Raw genomic sequence first — 17,500 nt, 5'->3', positions numbered from 1 at the left:
AGTCCCTCCCTAACATTTAGTCTGGTTTTTATTTGTCGACAAAATTGTCAATATATTTAGTTATAGTTTTAGTCATCATAGCTTAGATTTTGCTTAGTTTTCATCAGTGAAAAAAGGCAGTCGACTGACTTTTTTGTCATAGTTTTAGTTGACGAAATCAACACTACGGTCAACCATGGTGCTTGTAGATCTGCTATTTTCATTATATACTGAATATAGTATATTTCTCAGCATTATTTATTTCTCAGTATGTTTTAATGTTTTATTTATTAATTCATAAACTATAATATCATGCAGAAAACAGGGACATCAGGTTGAAAGTGTTTAATGAGTGAAGGTGTTTGTTTTCCTCCCTGCAGGTAAAGTGGGAGTGGTATTCTACGTGCTGGGCTTCAGGGTGTTGAAGTGTGAAAACCTAACAGGAAGTCAGATGAAGAAAACACTGGAATGCATCTCTTCTGTGAACATCACTGAACTACAGCAGTTCAATGTACAGGAATGGTCTGAAGAGGAGGGGTACTCTGACCTCCATGTAGAGAATCCTCTACAGCACACAGATGCATTTGTTTGTTACATTAATAGTGGTGGAGCCAAGGGTGGAGTTGAAGGGACTGATGGACAGATCCTCTCCATTGAAGACATGACTGCACCTTTTAAAGCAGAGAAGTGTCCTGTCCTGGAGAACAAACCCAAAGTGTTCTTTTTAAATGCTGGCCTGGAGGAGGAAGATCTGCCTGAAGAACATTCCATGGAAGAAGATTTCCTGCTCGCCGTAGCAAACAAGCAGGGTTCTGATGCAGGGTGGGACGCTAATGGAAGCTTTTTCACACAGTCTGTGTGCAGATATCTGCAAGAAGGCGTCTTCAGGTAACTCACAACATAATTAAGAATATTAAACACAACATAAACATGAATATAAACTAATATATGAATATATTATTATGGAATGTTGACAAACTTGGTCCACATTTTTTATTATTATTATTAATATTACCGTATTATTACCCAGTTTATTTTATAATCTAAATTAATCTGATAACCACTTTATTTTTTACTTTCTCACACAATGGTGTCATGCTAAAATAGTGAAAATAGCAGATCTACAAGCTCACAGCGCAATGTGATGTGTTGTGAGCTTGAAGATCTGCTATTTTTTACTGCTTTTGAAAATGTATTATGTTATCTAAATCAATACATTTTTCATAATCAATGAATTAGTGTAAGTAATAATTTAAACCTTCTAGTTGACCGGGGTTCCTCAGGGCTCTATAATGGGTCTGCTCCTTTTCTCCCTCTACACCAAATCAGATGTGTAAAGAATGTGGAAGCTCACACTGAGCTTGTAGATCTAATGTTCAGACAGTAGGGTTCATGTGGTTCACTTTACACTCCTGATGTCATGTTTACATCACTGTGTGTGTGTGTGTGTGTGTGTGTGTGTGCGTGTGTTACAGGGGTGAAGACATCCAGATCGTTCTCAATAATGTCATCAAGGAGGTCAGCCGGTGGTGGACAGCAGAGGGCAAAGAGCAACAGATCCCTGATGTCCTCATCAACACTCTGAAGAAGAACCTGGTGATCAGATGATCAGGTCCATATCATCATAGATACAGATCCAGATTAAATAGGTCTAGATTCAGATTAATATTAAATGTTCACTCATTCCTGATTGATTCCTAAAAAGTCTCTAAACACACTGCATTCACACTCAACACACAAAGCATTGTGGGTAATATCGGATGTTCTGGTTACTAGAAAGCATTTTAAAATGTTCAAAATTAGCAGATCTAACATCACAACCATCACAACGTGAGCTTGTAGATCAGCTCTTAGTTGTGATGAACTACATAGGCCTACTGTACATATATTTGGATCCAGTCATTTAGACGCACACACACACCTACACGTGCCCGCGCACACACACACACTCGCACGCACACAGGCAGACAGGCACGCACAGGTTACAGTTGAAATGTAATATACTGTAGATCTGTGAGCTTGTAGATCTGCTATTTTCACTTTTCTTTTGGTACAACAAAGTATACTGTAGGGTTTAAGTGTGTATGGAACCCTGCTTTATGGCCTTATAAGCAGATCTATAAATGTATAAACGTATTATTATTATTGTTGCTATTGTCATCATGTCATTGTCATCTCTCTAGTGGATGAATGTTACTTCTAACGTACTGTGTCAGGTCCTCTAAAACAGACCTCAAAAATCACATTTTGGGGATCCTCAGATGATTAGCTTAACAGTAAACAAACCAACATACATTAAAATATGAACAAAATAAAATAAATAATAATAAAATAAAAAATAAATCAATTCACAGGAGGCAGGCAGTCACATATATAAAAAGCTATACCTCCTCCGGTGTGGGGCGTTTGGTCAAAGAGGACTGGCAAGCCTCCCTATAACTCTCTGCAAGCTTCCTGAATTCTGAAGGACGCTTCCTTGTGCGTCACAGAATGGGATGCTCAGTAGGCCAATCAGATGCAGGACTGGCAGGACTCCCTCTTTCCTATTGGAGGGGGCAGAGTGCCTTATGCAGTTCCACAGTTACACACTTCCACCAGTCCTGTTTTACCAGTCGCGCCAATGAACTGCAGCGGTGGAGGAGGTATCTAGCTTTTTATATCTGTGCAGGCAGTGATCACAGTGCTCATTTCTAAAGTGACTATTATATGATTTTTAGTTGAGGGCCCCAAGGTACTCTTCCAAGGACACCAGGGGGTCCCTGAACCTCACTTTGGGGAACCACTACTCAAAAATCTTTGCTTATTTTCTTGAAGTAAAAGTAAACTTGCAGCGTCCAGGGCTGTTAGAGGAAAGGCTTAAACAAAGGGAAGGATCTCTGCAAACACAAGCCTTGCCTGTTTACTAAAAACATATGCCTCTTGCAAAACAAACGAATAAGAGGTCCCGTCTTCCCTGTGACTATATGTTTAACCACATGGTATTTTGACTGTGCGAAGGTAGCACAATCACTTGTCTCTTAAATGGAGTAGATTCACTTTTTCAACCCTCATATACTGTATATAACTATTTTTCCCTTTTCTTATGGTGTTAATGCCCTCTGCAACCCTTGGTTTTATGTTGTACACACACACACACACACACACACACACACACACACACACACACACACACACACACACACACACACACACAGAGGATTGCAATATGAGGATAATGTGTAGTGTGTTTCATATCATTTATCTATTCATGCGACTGTCAAGTCGCAGTTACTATCAAAACCTCCACCAGATGTCAGTCAGTGCCCTATATCTCTGCCACCGTTGCCCCTATCCATGCCAAACTTTGCACACACACTCCTTGGCTGCCAAACCACAACCTCCACCCCTCATTTCTCACATGGCCCTAGCGCCATCATGAGGCTGATTCTTGCAAAACACATTTATGGACACTGCTCCTGCAGATTTTGCCCTACAATCACACAACTTGCATGGCAAATCACAACCTCCGCCCCTGATTTCTCACATGCCCCTCTTCTAGCGCCACCATCAGGCAGATTTTTTCGAAACACATTTTTGAACACTGCTCCTACAGATTTTGCCCTAAAATCACGCAACGCGGTACACAATATCTTGAAAGTTTAGGGAGCCTTACGGGTTTATACTTATGAGTTTGTATACATTTTAACTCATGTACTGTAGTGTGTATGTTTGTGCTTTTTTGGGAACCAAAATAAATGTGTTTCCTTGTTATAAAGTCGTTGTCATGTTGATTCTTTCAATCTTCACTGAAGGATGTAGGCCTGGTGAGTCGACCTGGCTACATCACCCAGTCAGGAGCACCGATCTACAACAAACCTGCTAAACAACAACCACTGTTCACTGGTCTGTAATGAACTACCACTACTACTATAGATCTACTAAACACTGTTCACTGGTCTGTAATGAACTACCACTACTACTATAGATCTACTAACACTGTTCACTGGTCTGTAATGAACTACCACTACTACTATAGATCTACTAAACACTGTACACTGGTCTGTAATGAACTACCACTACTACTATAGATCTACTAAACACTGTCCACTGGTCTGTAATGAACTACCACTACTACTATATACTAGGGCTGCATGAAATGGACAACATTTCATATCTCTGTATGTTTACCAAATATTTCCATATCGATACCATAAACAATATTACCATACATATTTCATATTCAATATGTTAAGTGTTGCAACAGTGAAAAGTAATCATTATTAAAAAAGAAAACAGAATAATAACAAGTCAATATCACCCTTAATGTTAAGTGCTAGGGTTCCCACACATGATATTGTATTTGATATTCTGTTAAAGGCAACGATATGGGCCATATATTGTCCATCTTGCCTTTTGCACTGATATTGGGCATGGTCATACCTCGATAACGATATATTGTGCAACTCTACTGCATACTGCTAAACAACAAACCTGGTCTGTAATGCAGTCACATTACGTTACATCAGTGTCTAACACTTCAAATGGACATAACTTTCTGACCATTAATTTGAACAGTGAAATATTTAGATTTTCAGGCCACTGTTGCCTGAAAATCTAATGTCATGTGATCAGTGTGCAGCTGTCCCAAGGTTCAATCTGTCTTCAATATATCGTCGTTGTCCGGTGAAAACCTTGTATGTCCAAAACCGTTTGTTTTGCATTTATCATTTTTAAAATGATTTAAACTAGTGAAAACAGCCGATCTACAAGCACACAACATCGCGAGGCGTTGTGTGCTTGTAGATCGGCTGTTTTCACTACTTTTGTGCGACAGCCTTGAATGATGAAGCAGGGCTTTGCTTTGCGAAAGAACGCACACATTTGAAATTTGGAGATACAAGTTTTCCGCCCGACAGCGACGATATGTATGTACAGTATGTATGTATTGTTTGCATTATCGTTGATACTGTATTAAATGTGACTCATTATTCTTTTCAATCTAGAACAAATCAAACAACATATTGTAACAAAAATGCGTAAAACTTTATTTGGCCAATAATGACACATCTCAAAGTAAAGCAAAATATCACATTTATTATAATGAGGATGTTAGCTCGTACCAAATTTAACATTTATGTATTAAAGAGTAAAAAGCACAGATGTTTTAAAAATAAACTTTGGATACAAATGTATATATATATATATATATATATATATATATATATATATATATATATATAAAATATATATATATATAAAATATATATGTATTTATATATGTATTTTTATATTTTTATGTAAAGTACCGTTGATAAACTACACATGTACAGTGGTCTGACGGCAAACATTAAAACAAGAAAACAAAGTGACATTTTGATTCCTGGTGCCATCGGTTTCAAACTAGCAACCTCCACTCACTCGTTAGCATCAAAATGACCTGAGATTCATGTTAATAAAACTCATAGCAATTAATGCAATGCTGTCATGTACATATGACATTATGAAGAATATTAATTAATACCATGCTGTGATGTACATATGATATGACATTATGAAGAATATTAATTAATACCATGATGTCATGTACATATGATATGACATGACATTATGAAGAATATTAATTAATACCATGCTGCTGTGTACACATTATGCAGAAAGATTAACATCAGCTACAGTATGTTTTGTTAAAGGTGCTGTACAGTGTAATCGTTTTTGATTAATTTTTTTTGTTTTTTTTGGTTAAAAGTTTAAAGCTATATTTTTTCTGATAGTAATCATTTCTGTCTAGAGAGTTTGTTCAGTCTCTCCAGCTTTTTAACAAACAGAACATACATGTTCAGTTCAGGATACCAGTTTAATCCAATCAGGAGAGAGAACCCCACAAAGATCATATTTTTCAGCATCAAATTCATCTCCCAATTTTAAAATATTGTCTGCTCATTCTTTCTCCCTTCACTTCCAATGTAATTGCTTATCATGTACCAGTATATGTACGTATCAGAATACAGAGCTGTTTAACACACTTTAACAACAAAATATCACTCACTGCAGCTTTAATCTTCAGTATTGTGTCTGTGTGTCTGGACATGTAAACATTAGGCTGTTTAAAATCACCTGGATAAACTATGGGATGGCATCAGGATCCTGAAGCATGGGACGCTAGTCCTGTCGCCATGATTACACACATCAATACATTCACTGTTAACAGCAGGAGCAGTTACCATGACAACCATGGACATTAGACAGCAGACAAAGATAATATGATAGTGATGTCACTGATTACACTAATTAACTCCATCCAATTAGATTAATTAACAAGATGTTACAACTGGGATTGATTAATAGTAAATTAAATGGACACGTTAATAGCAGGTGTGAATGTGATGTGGATTAATATTAGAGGAGCACTTGAAGCCATCATGTAGTAATAACTAGTTTGTTTGAAATGACTAAAACCTGCCTACTGATGACATCACAGGTTTCTGAACTGTCCACAGCCCACCAATGAGAGACAGAGTAGACATAAATGTTGAGGACCAATTTTACAAAGCAGGGACATGCAGAGAATGTTATATATAAACTTTATTACAGGCTCAAGGCCCACAGGGTAAAGACAACACATTACAAAGATATTAGATATATATGTTAGAGAGGCAGGGGCTGATATTTCTAAAAAGGGCCTTTTGGTGAAAATATTGAAAATAGACCTCCAAGCTCACACGTTGTGAGTTTGGAGGTCTGTTTGTTTTTTCTGTGAGATACATAGTTCCCTGTGTAAATAAGCCAAAAAGCGTATACTCGGATTTCCTTTTAGTTGACCTTGAAACTGTACCTTTTCCTATGCAAACTTCTAATAAAGTCTTCAATCAATCAATCAAAAGTGGTTCTCATATTTTATTTGCAAGGACCTCCATAACCAAATGTTGAACACTCACAGAGTTACAGAGCTGTTATGGTTATTCAGGGCCATCTCTTTATGTTTAATACTATTGTCCACTCATTTTGTATGTCTGTGGCAAAATTTGAATTTTAACCTAACCTTAAACTGCTAATAAACTCTTCAAAACTACTACTAGTGGTTCTCATATTGTATTTGCAAGGACCTCCCATAACCACATTGTGTACACTCTCAGTTAAAGACCTGTTATGGTCATTCAGGGCTACTGTATCTCATTTTGTATGACTTTAAAATATAAATTCTGACACCACAGGACAACATGGCAATGAGCCCTAGAGTCCTTTTAGTACACAGTGCATGTTGTACTCTCTTCAACCTGCAGAGGGCACAAGAGCACAGTGAGCAGTTGGATGTGAATGTCATCAGCCAGGGTCAGATCAGGACCTCTTGTTCCATCCTGTATTGTTCAACTTCAAGTTCATTTATTTGTGTCCCGAGGGGTGATTTGGTTGCAGCAATATAAAAGCAGACATCAATCACAAAGAACACATAAAACACATAACAATAAATATAAACATGAACAGTATCAGTGTATGAGTGCAGTTAACCCCCGGGGCTATTAGCTAAAGTAAAAAGTAAAAGCAGCAATCTATAGGCCAGACAGGACCTACAGTACATTAGCAACATTAGCAATTCAAGAAACGTATCTACAGATTACCTCCTCCTCTCAAGGGCATTTAAAGCCTGTATGGCAGGGATCTTCAACGTTTTCAGGCCAAGGACCCCTTATTGAGAGAGAGATGAAGCAGGGACCCCCACAACCTGTTCATAGATTCCATATAGTTTCATTGTTTGACAGCACAATCATCAGTGTAGTTTGGATTCATGTAAATTTGTGTTTTCAGATATTTAACCACTTGAACCGTCAATACTTAATAAACTTGACCTTTCACTCTGTACTCAGTGCTCTTTCTCCCCCTCTACACCAAAGCTCTTTGCCAAAAATAGCGGCTAAAGAATATGGACACTAGGATTCAAGTGGTTAATATAAAAAAAAGGAGAAAAGAACTTTCTATCTCTCAAAGATTTGGAGGACCCCCTGTAGTAACTCTGAGGACCCCCTAGGGATCCTGGACCCCCTGTTGAAGACCCCTGCTGTATGGAAACAGGCACAAAGGAGAACTTGTGCCTGTTTGTTGTGGCCCCTGTAACTTTTCAGGCGAAGGCCAGAAGACAGCAGCTTGTACTCAGAGCTGAGAGGATGAGAGTTGTCCGTACCAATGGACTTTGCTTTCTTAAGCACCTGTTTTTGGATAATGCAATGCAAAGGCAATCTCACCTGACTACTAAATATACACTGCACACTAGCTGGCTGTAACATGTGTGCAGAACAAGGCAAGAAGTCATCAGAGACAGAGAGCTGCTCAGTGTTAGTCATGAGAGGATGCAGCCTCGTCCTCTTAAGCCTGTACTTTCTATACTTTGTTGTATGGTATCGTACGCACAAAATAGCAGATCTACAAGCATGTGACATGTAATTAGTAAGCAACAGAGAGAAGTAACTCACACAGACATCAGAGTTATTGTTCGGCAGGGACGTACTGGGCCCCTGATTCAGCCCGGGAAAAGGAGTTGGAGAGGCCCTCATTGCGTGAGGTTATCGGCCTCGCACCAGATTTGTTCGCTGTCCGGATGTGCCGCGAGGCCCCAAATACTAACCGATGAGCGGTTACTGTGATTTTAGGTCTCATCGTTTTTCTGGTATAAAGAGAGTCTAATGAGGTTGTATGGAAGCTAGGGAGTAGTGGGCTGGTATTCAGATGATAGACAAACCAGTGGTGCCAATGTGATGGCTCTGTGGGCTGCTGCTACTCAGCGCTATCGCTGCTGCTACTCAAAGATTGGCCATATGTGCCACTGTGATAATACACACAGCCTGGTAAATACTGTGATAATACTGTGATAATACACACAGCCTGGTAAATACTGTGATAATACTGTGATAATACACACAGCCTGGTAAATACTGTGATAATACTGTGATAATACACACAGCCTGGTAAATACTGTGATAATACTGTGATAATACACACAGCCTGGTAAATACTGTGATAATACTGTGATAATACACACAGCCTGGTAAATACTGTGATAATACTGTGATAATACACACATCCTGGTAAATACTGTGATAATACTGTGATAATACACACCGCCTGGTAAATACTGTGAAAATACTGTGATAATACACACAGCCTGGTAAATACTGTGATAATACTGTGATAATACACACAGCCTGGTAAATACTAGAGATGTTACCGATCAATCGGCAATGGATCGGATCGGGCCGATCAAAGCGTGATCGGCGATAATCGGTGGTTTAGATCAAAAGGTAAATTCACCGATCCGATCGGATCGGTGCATCCGATCAACCAGCCGTTCAGTATGCCCACTTTAGGCCATTTTGGGGTATTGATTTCCACAGTGCTGAAGGAATAATTAGTTACTGCTATGATAATAAATACATAGTAATGCTGGTAAATAACTATAAGGCAAATATATAAATGAATTCATGAGTGAATGAATGAATTAAAGTTAAAACATTAACATTTAGAAAATATAAATAATAACTTGATCGGATCGGTGATTGATCGGTATCGGGTGATCAAACTTTTGTGATCGGTGCTCGCTGATCGGTTCCAAAAAACCTGATCGGACCATCCCTAGTAAATACTGTGACAATACTGTGATAATACACACAGCCTGGTAAATACTGTGATAATACTGTGATAATACACACAGCCTGGTAAATACTGTGATAATACACACAGCCTGGTAAATACTGTGATAATACTGTGATAATACACACAGCCTGGTAAATACTGTGATAATACTGTGATAATACACACAGCCTGGTAAATACTGTGATAATACACACAGCCTGGTAAATACTGTGATAATACTGTGATAATACACACAGCCTGGCAAATACTGTGATAATACTGTGATAATACACACAGCCTGGTAAATACTGTGATAATACACACAGCCTGGCAAATACTGTGATAATACTGTGATAATACACACAGCCTGGCAAATACTGTGATAATACTGTGATAATACACACAGCCTGGCAAATACTGTGATGATACACCTGGCAATTCGTATGGAGGTCAGTTGAGGACACAGCAGGCACGGACAAACATGAAAGTGAAACACAAATGCATGTTTATGTTTGGCTGCACACACACACACATGCACACATGTACACATGCACACATGTACACATGTACACACGCAACTCACCGCTGTCTTTTCTCTGACTTCTTGGAATTGTGTATGTGTGTGTGTGTGTGTGTGTGTGTGTGTGTGTGTGTGTGTGTGTGTGTGTGTGTGTGTGTGTGTGTGTGTGCAGTGTGTGTGTGATGTGTGTGTGTGTGTGTGTGTGTGTGTGTGTGTGTGTGTGTGTTTATATGTAAGGCTTGGGGGGGTATTTCTGTGTGGTTTTCCTCTGCTAGCTGTGTGTCAGTGATCACGTGTCATTCATACTAAAGAGATCAACAGTTCTCAGAAATTCAGCTGATGCTCCTCCAGTGGGGGGGGGGGGGGCGGGGGGGGGGGGGGGAGAGAGGGGGGGCAGTTTGGGGTTGTCTTGCTCAGGGGCACCTCGACACACATCGGGAATCGAAAGTTCAGCCACAGCCACGGCTGGATGGGCAATGCATGCAGAGTGGACAATGTCCATTTGAACAAAACAATGACTTGTGTACTAATAAAGTGATAGTAATCTATCTACACTCAGAAGCAATGGTAAAATGGTAAATGGTGCATTTATATAGCGCTTTTATCCAAAGCTCTTTACATAGATTGTGCATTACATTCACCCATTCATACACCGGTGGCGGAGGAAACCATGCAAGGCACCAACCTGCTACCCGGGAGCAACTAGGGGTTCAGAGTCTTGCCCAAGGACTCTTCGACATTAACTCAGGGGGGGCCCGGATTCGAACTGGGAACCCTTCGGGTGCTCTAATAACGGTTTCTCTACCCCTGAGCTATGCCACCCATTAATGGCCAAGCCCTGAAATAACCATATAGTGTCTCAAACCAAGATAACAAAGGGTTTTGGAGAGAAAAGAACAAGAAAATAAAAATGTATTCATGAACATTTTGGGCATCAGAGGACCGAGCACCCAAAGCCCCCCCCCCACCCACCCACACCCCCTCCCTTTTTCACAAGCAGCTCTGCTCTCACAGACCTGAAACCACAATTATATCCTCTGTATGTGTGTGTGTGTGTGTGTGTGTGTGTGTGTGTGTGTGTGTGTGTGTGTGTGTGTGTGTGTGTGTGTGTGTGTGCGCGTGTGCATGTGCGTGTGTGTAAGCACTAGTCTGCTTTCTTTCTGCACAGAGGTGTAAAGTAACTAAGTACATTTACTCAAGTACAATTCTGAGGTATTTGTACTTTACTTGAGTTATTTCCAATTTCCAATGCTTTTACTTCTACTCCACTACATCTCAGTCCAAATATTGTACTTTTACTCCACTACATGCATTTGAAAACTTTAGTTACTATTTAGTTACTTTGCAGATATAAATTATAATACGCTATTATAAAACACACATAAACCACTGTAGCACTATTTAATAACTATTTGAAATAGCAGATCTACAAGCTCACAACAGTTGTGAGCTTGTAGAAACATTTTAGTACTTTTACTTTTGGTACTTTATGCATATTTTGATACCAAGACTCTTGTACTTTTACTCAAGTACATTTTTAATCCCATGCTTTTACTTGTATTCTACATTGCAGTATTGATACTTAATTACTTAAGTAAAACATTTGAATACTTTTTCCACTTCTGCTTCTGCACTGTGCACTGGGTCTGGTAGGCTCCAGAAACATCATGGTCTGTTTTTAGATGATTTATTAGTTTATTAAGGTAAGTACAGAGAAACATTAACATTTGTAGAAGCTTTGTGTGATTTAATGTACAAGAAAATCTAACTGATGATCATTTCCACCACCTGTCCCTTGATGGGCAGGGATAGATCAAGTCATTAAAATTATACCTTATAGTTTCAAATTCTTAAAATAAGTGAAATAATGTAAAAGAAGATACATTACACTAATATCAACCAGTAAGCTTTAAAAAAAGAAGTTTATAATGAATAACAATAATGAATGTTTACACAAGTGAAAACACTACTAGCCTTCAACAAAACACACTCTTAAACTGTAGCCATGAGTGGCTAGGATACCATGTTTGAACCGTGGTATAAAAATATCATATTCATAACTACACAATGCAATATAACAGTAGCTTACTATAACATAGATATAAAAAATCCCCCCAGAAATGGCAGGGGTCACGTGTCAAGTAGCCTCGGAAACCCAGGCTTCATGCGTGTCAATAGACAAGACACCACAGCAAACCAACAGCGAACATGACAGCATCCTGTCTTCACCGATGCTTCCATGTTCTAAACCACAACAGCTCATAACAGCTTCCTTTTCTATGGTAACATTATAAACATTATTGTTACACTTCAAACTACAATGTTTATCCTTCTTATTGTTCATGCATTGAAGGTCTCTCATAGACATGAGCTGAGAATCTGCATGCATGCATAGAAATATGAATTTACATCATGACAGCACGTCTAGGAACATACTGTACACACGCACATGCATGCACGCATGCACAAATGCACATGCACATGCACATGCACATGCACATGCAAGCACGCACACATGCACATGCACATGCACATGCACATGCACATGCACATGCACATGCATACCGGTAGTTCTGCAGAGTTTCCTGCCATCTTTACATTCTCACAAGTCCACTGTTTCCCAAACAGTGGGTCGGGGACCCATTTGTGGGTCGCAGACAAATATTTATGAGTTGTGAGAAAATCTTCTTTTTATTTTTTATTAAGAAATATATATTTGAAATAATGTAATAAATACATAAAAAAGATATAAGAAATTCCATTAATTATAAAACAAACGTTTAATAAGCTGTGAAAATAGCCGGTTTACACTATTTTCAATAGTTTGGTTCCCGGAGAAAAATCCAGTTTTTCATTTTAATCTCAAGCTAAATGTTTGGGAACAAATGTGATAAAACCTTCATTTCCATGATAGTGACTGCATGATGCTTACTGTATGTCTTAAAGCATAGTTATGATGCAATGCTCTAAACACCAAGTACTGACTATCATAACCATGTTATGTTTATGTACATTTATTATTATCATAGTTATGATGTAATGCTCTAAACTATCATAACCATGTCATGTGTATGTTTATGTACATTTATTATTATCATAGTTATGATGCAATGCGTATCATAACCATGTCATGTTTATGTTTATGTATTTATTATTATCATAGTTATGATGCAATGCGTATCATAACCATGTCATGTTTATGTATTTATTATTGGTTTTATTCAACCTGCTCTCACTCTACCTCAGGGGTGTCCAAAGTGTGGCCCGGGGGCCAAATGCGGCATGATGACTGCCAGTACCGTCAAACAATAATATTGTATAGTATAATTAGTCAGGATTCCTTGTTCTCTGTTGTCTCATTCTGAAGGGGTCAAAGAAAGGATATGTTGTTGTATTTTATTACCTTGTACGTCTGGTTACATTTGGTAATGTGAGTTATTTGTGTTTTGTTCAGAGCAAACACCATTGATATTAAATACTGGTGATGATAATTAAATAGAATATTGTAACAGTGATGCATTTGTATGTGACTTTGTTATGGTCTGACTGAGAGTACATGTTGTCAGGACTTATAGAGGGCTGTTTAATGTGTTCTAATGTGGACACCCCTGCTCTACCTCGTATCCTGTCTCCTCTCACTGTGTGTGTGTGTGTGTGTGTGTGTGTGTGTGTGTGTGTGTGTGTGTGTGTGTGTGCGTGCGTGCGTGCGTGCGTGTGTGTGTGTGTGTGTGTGCGTGTGTGTGTGTGTGTGTGTGTGTGACACAGACAGTATTGCGCTGAACTGTCACCTTCAACGGTTCTGATTGGCTACACAGCTATCGCCATGATGACATCATCGTTGTCTCCTCCCCTCACAAAGGCTGCAGAGAGAGAGAGAGAGAGAGAGAGAGAGATGGAGAGACGGAGAGAGAGAGAGAGAGAGAGAGAGAGAGAGAGAGAGAGAGAGAGAGATGGAGAGACAGAGAGAGAGAGAGAGAGAGGGGGGGGAGGGGTCATAGTATCAGTTACTTTGAAAACTGCTATTACAGTTATTATGTTCCTATAGCTATGTCATGCAGTGTACTTTCATGACACTGTACCCTTTCCTGTGCAAACTTCTAATAGACTTCAATCAATCAATCAATCAATGAACCAATCAGTATATTTAGCCAGTATGTCACACTCATAGCATGGTGTGGCCTGTAGATTTAGCAGATGATTAACTTAATGTGCAACACTGTTTTCTCTCTAAACAAGCCAACATAAAGTTTAAGTGTATAGAGGGTATCTTCACATTTCTAAAGTAACAATTTAAGGACTTTTTAATACCTCTGAAATGACAAATTAAACATTGGCCAAATTGTCAAATATTAGAGGCAGAAATTGTGAAAATAGACGATTTACATGCTCACAACGCCTCGCAACGCAAGGTGTTGTGAGCATGTAGATCTGCTATTTTCATGATAGAACCGTGTTATACAAAATGTAATGCCTCAACTCTTAGTGCTCGTCAGGGTGGGGGGTCCCCAGTTATAATGTGATTGTTTTGGGGGTCACAGCCTGAAAAGGTTGAGAACCGCTGCTTTAAGGTGTGTGTTTCTCTACATCTGACTCTAAAGGTCCGTACACATAGAGGGCGAATTGGCGAATAGCGGATTAGCGTATTATTCGCCTTTTGTTTAAAACCTTATAAAGTCAATGGAAGCACCCACACCAAACGCGAATTTCGAAAAAGCGAAAAGGCGTCTGTTTTTTATTCGCCCTTGTGTCGAATTTAGCGAATGTTCAAAGGCGAATTCCTCTCTCTCTCTGTATAATCAAAGTAAGCTCACTCGACCCTATTTCAAGAGAGAGAGAGAGAATGGTGGAGTGTGGCAGCGTGGCTGCTTGGAAAAAGTAGCCTACTCGAATAATACTGGTAAAAGCATGGTATGTTTTAGGCTAATTTATAACTGCAAAAAGACTAATGTTTTAAAATACATCGCTGGGTATTAAATACAAAAGGATCCGAAGTGTAGTGGAGTAGAAGGAAAGTACTGGAAATTGGACTCATCTACAAGTAGAGGCTACTCAAGTAAATGCACTTTAGTTACTTTCCACCAGCTGCTGCGGGGACCTGCCAGTATGCAGGGACACGGGCGGAGGAGGAACGGTGAACGGCTGACGGGTGACTTTTTACTGTGAAAATCAGACAACTGTTTCTGCCTAAAACAACGTCACAAGAGCGCACAGTGAGCAGCAGGACAGAACCACGGCATGCAGTCACACACTTGTCGGCTGGAGCGCATACAGTCACAGTGAGGCAGCAGCCTGCCCTGCACACAACTGAATAACTGACTTGCCTGCAATCATCCAACTTTCACAACCACATCCATTGCTGCGCTCAGAAAGGTGCTTGATATCCACGTGATTCCACGACTATTAGGAGTTCAGATCCCTGTTTTATTATCGTCAACTGGGTCCGGTTTGGTTTAGATTATCTCGGGCTGTTTATCATAACAGTAGCCTAAACAGTGACAAGCGAACCAAGACAGACAGCGCCAGTGGAGTTCCCTCTTTCAGCGGTGATTGTGAAAAGCTGGACATATGCTTCGCCGTATGACGGTGCGTGTCGAGCATAGCAGACATGCAAGCTCACAAAGCTGCAAGTTCCGACATGTTGTGAGCTTGTAGCTCTGATATTTTCAATGCGCGACTTCATCGTATGACAAATACAACTGCACACATCAGCGTAGGCAGAAGGCATCAGCAGCAACAAGCTGTCATGACAGTGTCAGATCATGATACAATTTTAAATGATTATGATTGGTTTTAAAGGTCATTCTACTTTATCCAAATAATAATATTAATGATAGGCTTATAACAGCATTTTCCGACGGCGACGGCGTGCAGGGACGATCAACTATGGAGTGAAAATAGAATGGGATGCCATAGTAGCCTACGCACGCACGGCTGTAGGCTATTTAAACACATACACAGCCATTTACAATATGCTTTTGCGCCTATACTGCCAGGAATATTATTAATTTTTCAGAGTCACAGTAGATCTCCCTTATATGCATGACATTTTGGTAGGCTTTAGTCTATATAGTGTACACTAGATGTCGCCAGCGATTAAGGTCTCTGGCGATTGCTAGAAGGCCTCAAATTAGCAACCAGTCCATTCACTTAGCATTAGCGTTAGCATGGAACGGCCCGGGACCCGTGCACGCCATACACGCGCCGGATTCTCTTAAAAAATTATCGACTATGTGCCTTAGAGGCCCAATAGACGCACAGAGCCTTCAAACCGGATCAAGATCCGACGCTTTGAACGTGAGATAGAGCGGAGTTGCTGTAATGGCTTCCAATGTAAAAATATATGCTTGTGTACACGCTCGATTTCCGGTTTCCGGCGATGACGTCATTTCCATCGGAATATCATTGCTGAAGCTTATATGAAGCTAGAATGGTCATTTATGGCTCAAAAAATGTCAAAAAAATAGCAAAACAATCAGAAAATGATCCCCAAGGTGACGTTTGGCGATCTGGCTGGCTGGGCCTCCTCAAAATGGCGATGGAAGGCGATTTGGCTGGCTAAGAGTTAACCTACTTTATTGCACGTAATCACGGGTAACGGGGCGGGCGACGGGTCCTTTTTTTTGACGGGCGGGTGGATCTGGTTTTGATTTTTTTATATAATCACGGGTAACGGGCGGTCCACGGATCTGATTAATGACGGGCGGGGCGGGCGAGGGTTGTCAAAATTGGACCCGTGCAGGACTCTCAACGCTCTGCTCCCCTCTTATTATAACTCTATGTCTGCTCCCCTTCCCCTCTCTCTCTGGCCAAATGCACTGCATGCAGAGAGGCGATATACGAAGAGCGCACTGTCTCGCAAATAGGGAGCGCGTATTGGCTAAAAAACAGCAGTTCACCACTTCCGTCACTTTCTCTGATGGTCCGTGCAGTTAAGTAATCTCTACTCCTTTGAAGTTCCAATTGGCAACTTAGGTACATTGTGTAGCTTAATTGATGGGCCATCATCAACTCTGTCTGATCTATCTACCAGCTGGGAGTTGAACAACTCCGACGCACCCCGTGCCCCGTATACAATGCGCCTGGCGCCTGGCGTTTCGCACGCACAAGTAGGCCTATTTTCACGACAGCAGGTTTAGAAAATAATTATGCTTTTCATTTCAAGTAGGCTATATATAGGCCTACAGTATATGCCCATAAACATAGCCAGACCATTTTTTGGAGACAATATAGGCCTTCGTGCGCAACTGCGCATATGGGCAGCCACGGGCATCTGACAAAATAGAATAGAAAACCAACCAATTTGACATTGTGTGACAGTCTGTGATGCGTTGAGAGCTTTTGTTTTCGATGACTGATCAGTCATCGAAAACATCGTGGGGCCGGGGGTCCATTTCCCCGTCC

The 17,500-nt window shown here is 40.1% G+C and overlaps 1 protein-coding gene and 1 pseudogene across 2 annotated transcripts in view; both read right to left on the bottom strand.

The window, feature by feature from the left end:
- LOC308284505 (CYFIP-related Rac1 interactor B-like) overlaps nucleotides 1-17,500 on the bottom strand; it is a 218,603-nt pseudogene that overhangs the window by 103,421 nt on the left and 97,682 nt on the right. The gene's annotated exons all lie outside the window — the stretch shown is intronic.
- LOC308286125 (uncharacterized protein) overlaps nucleotides 7,228-17,500 on the bottom strand; it is a gene marked incomplete at both ends in the record, with an annotated part of 18,824 nt that continues 8,551 nt past the window's right edge. Inside the window, one exon of the mRNA XM_080727081.1 lies at nucleotides 7,228-7,232. Coding sequence (XP_080583207.1) covers nucleotides 7,228-7,232 — 5 coding nt within the window. The remainder of the gene's footprint in view (nucleotides 7,233-17,500) is intronic.

This window comes from Nannobrachium achirus (assembly GCF_963921795.1).
Source record: "Nannobrachium achirus genome assembly, chromosome: 5".
NCBI classification, from domain to species: domain Eukaryota; kingdom Metazoa; phylum Chordata; class Actinopteri; order Myctophiformes; family Myctophidae; genus Nannobrachium; species Nannobrachium achirus.
Note: the sequence above shows the minus strand (reverse complement) of the source record. Positions and strands in the feature narration are given on the sequence as shown.